Source organism: Siniperca chuatsi, linkage group LG12 (genome assembly GCF_020085105.1).
Source record: "Siniperca chuatsi isolate FFG_IHB_CAS linkage group LG12, ASM2008510v1, whole genome shotgun sequence".
Classification (NCBI taxonomy): Eukaryota; Metazoa; Chordata; class Actinopteri; order Centrarchiformes; family Sinipercidae; genus Siniperca; species Siniperca chuatsi.
This window is the reverse complement of record NC_058053.1, coordinates 8,818,017-8,828,927: the sequence shown is the minus strand read 5'-3', so window position 1 is coordinate 8,828,927 and position 10,911 is coordinate 8,818,017. Positions and strand designations below refer to the sequence as shown.

General features: G+C 39.8%; 2 protein-coding genes across 4 annotated transcripts; both read left to right on the top strand.

The window, feature by feature from the left end:
- Positions 1–97: 97 nt before the first annotated feature.
- On the top strand, positions 98–2,829 carry tex30 (testis expressed 30). 3 transcript variants are annotated; one of them, XM_044217153.1, is made up of 5 exons: positions 98–316; positions 1,006–1,242; positions 1,363–1,414; positions 2,032–2,135; positions 2,579–2,829. In XM_044217153.1, the coding sequence occupies exons 1-5, from the start codon at positions 299–301 to the stop codon at positions 2,738–2,740; spliced, it is 573 nt and encodes a 190-aa protein (XP_044073088.1). In that variant the 5' UTR covers positions 98–298; the 3' UTR covers positions 2,741–2,829. The 3 variants fall into 3 exon arrangements, with proteins under 3 accessions (XP_044073088.1, XP_044073087.1, XP_044073089.1); XM_044217152.1 differs by having other exon boundaries at positions 160–316; positions 1,921–2,135; XM_044217154.1 differs by lacking the exon at positions 98–316 and adding an exon at positions 332–869 and having other exon boundaries at positions 1,921–2,135.
- A 915-nt stretch (positions 2,830–3,744) lies between these two features.
- nepro (nucleolus and neural progenitor protein) lies at positions 3,745–8,492 on the top strand. The gene is made up of 9 exons (XM_044217151.1): positions 3,745–3,897; positions 4,101–4,255; positions 4,420–4,508; positions 5,364–5,492; positions 5,639–5,716; positions 5,883–6,193; positions 6,658–6,716; positions 6,836–7,050; positions 7,557–8,492. The coding sequence occupies exons 1-9, from the start codon at positions 3,813–3,815 to the stop codon at positions 7,894–7,896; spliced, it is 1,461 nt and encodes a 486-aa protein (XP_044073086.1). The 5' UTR covers positions 3,745–3,812; the 3' UTR covers positions 7,897–8,492.
- The last annotated feature ends 2,419 nt before the right edge of the window (positions 8,493–10,911 follow it).

Here is a 10,911-nt window from a genome sequence, read left to right as displayed (position 1 = left end):
ACACAAAGCGTATACACATATGCAAAACCTAAATTAGTATTTTAAAGTGCTGTTGAACAGGGTGGATCTCTCACTCTGTAGCATCTGACCTGCAAACAAAAAGGCTGCTGTTCTGTAGCTGACCCCTGAAAAGAAAACCATGTGTGCCCAGCCAAGCCTCTGTTTATATCGCTGACAAGTGAGGGAGCACTGAGGTAGAGTCGTTCAGTAAAGCTGTACTGACCACTCCTACACAGCAGGTGGCAGTCACTTGCAGTCAGGGTCCACTCTTGGGATTTCAGAAAAGATACATCTTGTAATGGGCAAGTTTGACGAGGTAAACGGTCTAACATGAGTAACTGCAAATTAAAACTTTAAACGAGGTATCTTACGAAGTTAAAATTAACTATAGAGAGCGGTCTAACCCGAGAGAGTGCAGTTTGCGGCAGAACTCAATAACGTGACATCACAAACAAATAGGGTCGCACTTTATTTTACAATAATGAGACGTAATAAGCCGTACTTTGTATCAAATTAGACCGAAACCTGAAATAATATGTTCTTTATTAGACAGTAAACGAAAACAGTCATACCCTAATTAGAGACCAGACGGCTTATTACAGCTTATTAGTGTACCGTAAAATATAGTGCGACCACAAATAGTGCTCTAAAAGACACACAGCTAGCTAGCTCAGTATAATAATAATAATAATAATACGTATGCTACGTTATAGTTGCTATACTTTAATTGCTTCTCGCAACAATGAACTTCGTTGGGAAACGGCGTAGCGTTATTAGAAAATGTTGCTCATATCATGAACGAGTTAACGGTGGAGAAAGTGCTGTCGTGAACGAAGCCCAGTCCCAGAACTGCTGGCGGTGCGGTAGAGGTCAGGCTGTGGAGGGTGTCTGCCTTTTATTCAGTCAGAAAAATCGTTTGAAAGACTCACTATGAAAAGATTCATTTTTACTCACGGGTGTGTGTACCTTGCATGATGTGAACTTTGACTGCTCACTGACTTTCAGGACACAGTGAAGGTGCCATTTGGGACAAAGTGTCTGGATGCTGCCTTGTGTTTCCCTGCCTCAGTGAAAGATGTTCATACAGCCGTGATTCTCACACATGGGGCTGGTGGAGACATGAACTTGAAACAGCTGGTTTCTCTGGCACAGGCCTTGGCTTCAGCTGGCTTCCTTTGTTTCCGTTTCACATGCAAATGTTTAAACTTGGCTTATAGAGTGAAGGCTTACCATGCTGTGTGGGTAAGCATTTTCATTCGTTCAGGAAATAGCGGTCACTATTTCATCCATATAGTATTTCTCTGCTGCTGTAACAGATTCAGAATCAATGAGATGCAGTACACACTTGTGTTTTTCTCCCAGGACTACTTGAAATCCCTCCAGAAGTTTACCATACAGCACATATTCGTTGGAGGTAAGCAGCAATAATAGGTTTACTGTACATCACATGAAATAGATACATAAGTAAACATTTGCCATGTGTTTACTGACATGTTGAGTTTTTAAATACTGTGGTGTGATTGGTTTCTCTGGACGATTTTTCATTTCAGTAACTGCATACCTACCTGTGTAAAAGCAACTAGCCAACTTAAATGAACAGTACAAAAATAGAAATATCATTAAAAATGATTTGCTTGTTTGGTTGGTTTCAAAGACAAAAGTGTATAGTGTAAGATGCTTTGTACCTGTTGACTTTCTACTAAAATAAAAAGAAAATATAAAGACTCATAATGGGTAAACTTTTGAAAAGTAGATGCACATTGCATAGCAATATAATTAAAAGTATCAGTATATTTTTCAGTGTTGGTAAATCTGAGCATAAACATTGTCAGGTCTTGGCAAAATTGTCAGTATTGCGCTTTACTAAAAAAACACTACTGAGTATGATATCTTGTCTCAAAATCTCTGACCTGTCCACAGGCAGGTCCATGGGATGTCGTGCTGCTGCAGCTTTAGCCAGGCAGCTGAGTGACGAATCAGAGGATGCAGTGCATGGTGTCATCTGCCTGTCTTTCCCCCTGCACCCCCCAGGACAGACACGAGCCCATCGGCAACGGAGTGAAGACCTCAGGGGGCTACCTGAACGCATGCCTGTACTGTTTGTGTCAGGCACTGAGGACAACATGTGTGACAGGGTGAGCATGGTCGGGGGATCTTTATTCTAGCCTGACTGCAATTTCATAAATACAGTTGTAGGATTTTCATTTTGTATTTACATATGTGTATGTTTGTTAAGTTACATATCTTTTTACTCATTGTTCTCATGTATTTAGTTATAATACACAGTATGCTCTGATGATTTATATTATTATATTTTCACATCTTACATATATTGTATTTTCCTTTCCTGTTTTCAGTAGGTTGTTGAAACTTGCAGAATTACTGCATTGTTGTTATTGTAAAGTCCAGTCCTCTACTATTTTATATAAACTGGACAATATCCTGCCATGCTACATGTGCTATATTGTAATTATTTCATTGTCCCCGCCAGTGCAGTGTATAATTTTATTGTTTTGTTTTAATTACCTTACATGTGCCACATCAGTGATTTAGCTTTTTGCTTTCTGTCTTTGGTCAGGATCTTTTTGATGGGATGGTAAAAGAAATGAAAGCTCAAGTTGAGGTTTTCTGGCTAAAAGGAGGCAGCCATGGACTGACAGTGAAGGGAAGGTCAGAGGATTCTTTGTTGGATGAAGTGAACTTACAAGTCATCACCTGGATGAGTAAGCAGGGACCGTAGATTAATTTATGTTATCATGTTTTTTTTTTTGTTTTCTTTGTTTTGTTATATTCTACTAGTTAAATAAATATATATTTTTACACAATGCAGTCAAGTTGTTTTGTCTTTTTTATCAGAAATTCTTGACAACTAAATGGAGAAATTATTCAGTGCTACCAACCACACATTTTTAATGTCTAAGAAAATACATCATTAGCACCTTTGACATTAAGCCTTTTTTGCTGGTCACCTCAGCCAGAAACCTGTGCTTCACCTGTGCACAAAATCTGACATAAATGATAAGGCATGATGGACATGATTCAGCAGCAGTGAGATGAAGACCTTTGAGCTGTATGGTAAATGGTTAAAAAACTAAGCTAAGGACTGAATATTGAATTAGGAAATTAGTGTGAATATATTTAATATAAGCTTCAATAAACGGTTGACTTTGTAACACAGTAAACAGCCTGGAATTGGAAAGTCATGTATTATGAAGACTTTTTCCTTTATTTTTAAGAAAAAATAACTATTATAATGAAGAATCACAGTGTACATTTTATTTATATATCATTCAGTCTAAAAATCTTATTCCCAAACATGCCTCAATATATTCAGTTGAGAACACAGACGCAGACTACAAACTATCTTACCTGCTACAGAGGCCATGTTTTCTTACCAGACTGGGACAGTGATTGTACAGTACTGCACATTTCTCATATGTCCATTATAATAGATGCCATGCTAAGTAAAGGCTTTCCAGCATTTGCGTAACCTGTCACTCTGTGCTCTGTTGTACTTGTCACTTTCATGTGACTGCAGTATTTTGTACAAGCTGAGATCATGCAGGAATTACTAAATGTCTGCCTGCTGGTGCATTAGTTACCATGGCAACCGAACTCAGCGTGAACTTGAGCTAGTTTGGGAGGAATCCAGGGTTGACCACGGGGTGAGGGTTAATCCCCAAGTCCGTTTAAATCACTATTGTGAGATAAGGTTCGCTGTGCCTTTAACGCGAACTCTGACGTTTATATTTACTCGAACGCAATTGGCTGTCTGACTTCCGCATTTTTTGTTTTTTTTTGGGCAGGAAAGCATGGCTGGAGAACCGTGGAATAGAGTAAATATTCCCTTTCCCGGTGCCGTTTCTAGTGTCCGTATACATTTCGGGTCAACTACAGGTACGATACATTGGTCGGATGCTAAAAATCTAAATATTTCGACTTTGTTACGTGTGTCTAGGGTAAAACTTTGCGCTAAAGACACTGTAGATGTGCCACTTGCAACCCACGTGGGAGGGCACGGATCCACCCTCAGCAGTGCTGATGGTGTATCATTATTGTTGGATAAATTGTGATGTTTAAGTGTTGTTGCTGTTATGCAGATGCAAACGTCAAAGCCCTGTTGGTGGAAAACGAGAAGGTGCTTAAGCTAATTCGGAGTGAGATTCTTCAAACGGAGATACGAGTTCTCTACGAGCTGCTGTACATCCTAAATAACAGCTCCAGAGGCATCAAGACGTTCAAAGGCTTGAAGCAGGTGAGGACTGTGGGTACATCATGTATGGTTATTGAGTGATGTCATTTAGGATTTACTGTGTGTTGAACAGAAAAGTCAGAGCAGTAGAACTAACAAAGCTAAATAACTAACTCACTAACTGATGTGTATGCGCCATGTTACATATTTTGGCTTATCTCTCACAGGTTGAACAATGCATACACAGGCTGAAGAGCATGAAGCTTGATGTTGCTCTTCAGGAGCTGACAGATCTGTGTCCCAATAGAATTCAAAGGTAGGTAGAGAAGGGTTATTGGTTCAGTGTGATGTGCTGGGTTTGCCAATTTGTTTAGGAACATACAGGCCAGCATCAAACACAGGCTTTGCCGTTTATGACACACACTGTATGTGAAAGCTGGCATAAATGAAATGGAATAAGGTAAAATACAAACAAAGCCCTGAAGCTTGATCGTGCTTCACATAGCCGATGCTGATCAGTAATTTCTTGATGAGCTCAGGCACCCCTCTTCCATATCGGGTCAGGACATTTCTAATTTGTGGGTTTTGTGTGGTGCAGTAAGATTCAGAAGCTAAAAAATAACTATATATAAATATATAATAAAAAATAAATTATTACTCAATTGGGGACAAACAAAACAAATGCAAATTTAAAGAGTTTTTAAAAAGGTACCAGAGCCTAAATAAAAAATAATGTGCTTTTATTTATTTATTTTTTAAATCCGGTGTGTAACATTCAGGAGGAGCTATTGGCAGAAATGAAATATAATATTTATAAGTGTGTTCAAGTTTCGTATGTAAAGAGGAGAAAAACAGACTAATTTACATATCTGACAGTGCCCATAAGAATCTTATAGGGAAATCTGTTGCATAAGACCACTGGCAAGAGGTCGTAGACACTGAGAAGAGGTAATGGAGATTATTGAGCTAAAGCCATCAGATAGTCATCACTATTTACTCCTTACTCTGTTGGCTCTATGGCTTATCAGTTAAACCATGGTAGTTAGTAGCTTCAAATTCTTTAAATGCACACATTACAGCAGTGATGCATTTAGTTGAATGTGGGAAGCTCTAATTATCTCTTTGCTCACTGTAATGAGATGTGTGTGTGTGTGTGTGTGTGTGTGTTTAGAGAACTGAGCATCAAGGCTGGTGAGTGTGATGTTCCCAGTGAACCCATGCTGGAGTGGCTCTGTCTCAAAGTGCTGGGAGCTGCCCAGCTGATGAGCTGCACATTGAATCGCTGCAGCAGAGCTTTCACGTATCCTTTCCAGAGGTGGCACTGTTCTCTGAAGATCTGATGTTGTTTTGCTGCAGCTGTGGATGTCTTTGTGTGAATTAAGCTTGACAGACTTGGAATTCTTGATGTCACCTTCTGGGTTTGCCCTTAAGAGATTTTTGCTTCAGACTCTCAAAGCAGCAGATGAAATGGGAGGAGTTTGTTATCTTGAATGTGGTGATAACCAGCATGCTCAGTCGTCTCTGGTGAGTGCTCTTCCTCATTGTCGCATCTAAAAAGGCAGAATTAAAACTTAGGCCGCATGTTGACGGCTCCAAATTGCAGTAAGATTTATAAAAATCCGTATTTGAAATAGTGTGATTTATGAACAACTTCCACAGTCTAAATCTACCTGCCTTTGTGCTCCATCAGGGTGATTTTCCGTGGTATCCTGGTCAGTCTGTCGACTCTATATCAGCAGCTCCTGGAGCTCCTCAGAGAAGTAGCAAATGCCCAGCCCATGCCCTTCCTCACAGACTTCTCCCTGCCAGCAGATATGGCTCAGTTCCTGGGTCCCTCTGATGCATTTTTACTGACCAAACAGCCAGCACATGATCCCCATGCCAAAGACCACACAGAGAAGGAGCAGCAGGAACAGAGGAGGAAGAAATCTTCTGTTAAAGTCAAGAACCAGGGGCAGGCGAGGAAGGTTAAAGAAGACCTGGGTGTTGCTGTTGAAAGAGGTGTGGAGTTTTTTCATTGTTCTGTATTCTGTACGAAGCATTTAATGCAGGGCAGTAATATGACACTGCCCTAAAGGACATGTGCCTTTTTGTCTGATTAATTCACTCAATTTTTGTTAACATAATGTAGATGAATATAGTATAATCCAATAGGTTTTTTTTTCTGGGGACACCAACTCAACCTCTGCCTGTTTTGTCACTTCCAGTGCTCTTTGGTCAATACAGTACACAAAGAAAAAGTAGTGTAACATGCAAAATGCTTGCATATGTCTGTGCTTATTTTACATAACTTATTGACATAACACACACGTTTTAATTGACAGGAATATGAGTAGATAAAGTAACAAATTTCCTACTTGTGTGAAATATTCTTTAATCTTACGGTTTGGAATAGAACTGTAACTGTAAAGCGACCCCACGGGACTACTTCCACTACTGTTATTATAATTTGTCTTTTTTTGCAGGTATAGTTCTTGACACTGACATGAAGCCTTTCCTCGAGGTTTTCAGGAACTTTACAGAGGTATGTGAGCAAACTAGATGAAATATTTATTCATTCTTTTATTATTTACAGAATATTTAACTGCTAAGTGTTGCCACCTAATCGTCCTATATAATGATTACATCATTTTGGTACCCAAGGGCAAATCCTTCCCACAGGAAACGCACAAGGCTGACAAGAAACACAAGTTCAGGAAACAAGTGAGAGAGGCTACTACTTTCACTGACATGGCAACCCATCTAGAAGAAATGATCCTATGGTGCAAAGCCCAGAAGATGGAAAAGGAAAAACGGCTCTTAACCTTCCTGCATTTAAAGTGCCAAAGGATGAAATGCCTAGAGGCAGCAGGTTACAAGTAAGATCAACGCTGCAGCATATACTGTACACTCTGTGGCCACTTTATTAGGTACAGCTGTGTAATCTAATGCAATTCAATACAACAGCTCTGCCATAAATTCTACCTTTTCATTGAAGTTAATAATGTTGAGTTTTTGGTGACAATGTATAAATTCAATTATATGTTCATGACTGAGGTCATAGTTAAAGGCAGTGTTGACTACATTATATTGAGAGGTGATTCTAATTTTTTGTCCTCCCAGTTTACTAACATGAGGGGGGCAGAATATTAGAAACACCACAAGCAATGACCTCAGTGCTGAAACATAGTAATTTAATAAACACCTCTGACAGTGTAAAAAACTGATTATAGTTGTTTTGGATTGCAGTAGACTGTACAGGTGTACCTAATAAAGTGGCCACTGTGTAGAGTTGTTGAGGTAAAACTACATGCTTTAGTGTTCTGTGACACAGTTTCTACTAATACTAATAGCGCATATTTATATAATTTGTCCTCATCCCCAGCTTCCAGAGGAAGTTGCGGACCTTCAGACAGGAAGCTTGCTGGGCTTCATCTCCTCAAGGGTCGGTGCCAGGAACCTGTCGTTCTTCTGCTGCAACGAGGAGACATGATCGCCGGAGAACTCGTTTTCAGTCACTCAGGAGTCAGTTCAAGTCCTCGGCAATAAGAACTGGTGTAAAAAAAAAACATCTAAAGAGACAAAGGAAGAGGACTGAGTTATCAGTGTCTGGACTGTCAGTGAATGACCGAAGAAACAGGACTACATACCAGGCGACATCTCAGACCACCGACTGTAACATCCATGATGACATAGATGATATATTTGCTTCTGTAGGTTTGTGACACTCTGGAATTAGACACACCCAAGGAAACAAATTACTGTATGCAGCTGAGCTCATTATATGACACAAAGCTGGATGGAATTTAATGTGTAATGAAAACTGGTGATTGGGCATCGTATGAATGTTTTACAGGTAGTAAAGAGCAGCAGCTGATTGCACAGTATACTGCTATACTATCTGACACTGAGCCTAAGCTAAGCCTAAGCCTTGTTTTACTGACCTCTTCAGGTTTACAGTTTAGAGTTTGTTACATAAGGCATCACAACAGGGATGTCAGGATGCATTAACTTAAGAACTACAAACCCTAGAGGCCAGCTGGTGTGAAGTTACTTTTAAAGCATAAAGTAACTTTTAAAGGTGATGATTTTTAATGTTTTTTAAGTTAGTGATTGCTTAATGATGAAATTTGATGAACTTGGATTGTTCCTGCACACTGAAGCCATAGTTGTATGGCACTAAACACCAAATGAGGCTTTAGCCCCTTTCAGACCTTCACTCCTCTGCTGGCTACAGCACACACAGTGAAGACAACACTGCTGTATAATAACATACCATTTCTTATGCACAGTGAAATAAAATCAGTTTAATGGACCATGACATACTGCAAATGAGCCTATTTTAAGTAGCAGAAGCCATCGGTGTTACAGGTCCCATGCCTAAAAGGAGCTTTTGAGATGACGTGGTGGCGCTTGAAGAAACTAAGCAGCTTGTTAAGGCTCTGATGGTATTTCTGGCTCCACCTGGTGGAGTTGATAAATGAATGCACTCAATGATTAGTTCCAGACGGTTGAATGTTCTCAGAGAATATGGAATGAGTCCCTCAACCTTGTCGGTTGTAATGCAGAGGCAGTGTGAGAAAGCAGAGGTGTCAATCTTCTCTAGAATTAAATGTGTGCCTTCAGAGGCTGTGAGTGCTGATGTGAACAGAGAACACACTGCCAGTCGTATGCATTAGTAGGCAGGGCCTCAGCTCTAGGCCTTTTGAAGTTTAGTATAAGAGCTGTGCAGGTGCAAGTGCCACCACATCGAAACCATTCAGGTGTCTGGCAGTCCATAGCGACCATGATTGCTCAGGATAGGGGGCTGTACAGCAAATTAGAAGCTAAAGGATTAGTTTTGTTGCAGCCTGTGTTTTTGCTGCCCACCATTTTATCATCCTCTGCCAAAGAAGACACAGTCCTCCCATCTGCACAAATATAAACGGTACACTTTTCTTCACCCTCACTGAGCCTGATTGAGTTGAGTTATGGTCGCGCATCAACCCGCCAGCTTTTATTTGTGCAAATAAGTCTGCAGATTCCTGATTCTGTGCTTTCTGGCTTTCATCTAAACCACTTAGTCAAGGTCAACTTTTGTACTCCTCTGCAGCGAGGGGAAGGAGCAGAGAAAAAGCCTTGAATGTCTGAGTTCATGCACATGCAGTAGGAAGTCAGACCATTTTTTTTTTTGTCATGTAACGCAAAAAGAATGATTTTGACCTTGTTACTTTTAATTAAGAAATAGAAAATAAAGTGCATAAACTCAATATAGCCCGAATTGACAGCAATTGTGGTGCATTCTATACCAAATGTACATGATGTCATCCCTATACAGAGTTGTATCTCTGAACAAACTGTGGGCTGTTGCAGTGAATTAAGATGTGTTTACATTTACTGATGTCTGTCCTTGTAAATTGATAGGATGCTTAGGGAGAGACTACAATTTGTTGCCAGTAAGCAGTAATAAGATGTAAAATGTTGAAATTTAGCTGTCAGTAATTGCGGCAAACTTATTGACTAAAAATAATCAGCTGTACAACTAAAACACTACCCAGTTACAGAACTGGTAGGCCAATTTCTGCAATACCTGACTTCTTTCAGCAGTACGCATCATTATCTGGCTGGGGCAGCAAGTCTTCAGCACCGTCTGCTGCCTCAGCTTAGAGTAGGGAGGCCATAGAGTGGGGCACCCTGCCTGTCTATTTCTGTCAGCCAGAGGTATTTAAAATCATGTTATTGTAAATAGATGGTTCCACATGGTTGGGTTCAGTGCTGCATTTTAGTTGGAATGGGTGATTCTCCAGGGATTCTGCAAATGCATCAGTTATTGCCTATGGGCATAATATGACCTAAAACAGGAGAAAGAATATAAAGGTCTGCACTCCCGATATGCTGTTCAATTTATTTTCCTCCCACTTTAATCAGCAGGGGAATAGAGCACATAAGCGTTTCAGGTCTCAGCTTTTGTATGGCATGGTGCTAAAAGATTCTTAACATTTATACTCAGAGGTGTTTTTAAATCAATCCCACCATTACCTCCACATAGACAAAAAAGAGGCCAACCAAGTACTTCAAGCTCTTGTAGTTCCATTCATTACTCAGCCTGGTCTTCAATAGCTCAATAATCTCAAGCATAAAATTGTACCAAGGCCATGAATAAAATGGAAACACAAGTAGAGAAAACATGCAAGGTTGAAATCCTCATTAAGGCCAGACGGGGACACTGAATAGAAACAGCTAATACAATATTTTTATTATTGTCTCGCCCTCGCCAATAGGGACTTTCAATCCCAGTGCATTTAATTTAGTCATTACTGTATTGTAATTATGTCTAGAAACAGGTAATGTAATATCTTGTCTACATATAGCAGATTTTTAGCTTGCTAATCCTGTTGTAAATAGTTAAAATTTCCTCCTGAAGTGAAGTTTGACATAGACATAAGTTGTGCTCCTCCACGTATAGATGTAAGGAGTTTTTTGTATTCACACTGGGAGTGAATATAACCTGAATTCTTTCATAACATGTTTCATCAAGAGTGTGGTTTATGTTATTTTAATGTCTGTGTCCAAGAATATATGTGAGGGAAAACCTCTAGAGAGAATAAAAAACTGAGCATAAAGTGCTCTTCATCAGTGCAATATACTACAGGGCTGAGACCTGAAACATACTGTATGTATGTGCTGTATTCCCCTGCTGCAATGAAGATGGAAAGAAAATAAAGTAAAGCAAAGCGCAGTGGGAGTGCACATCTTTATAT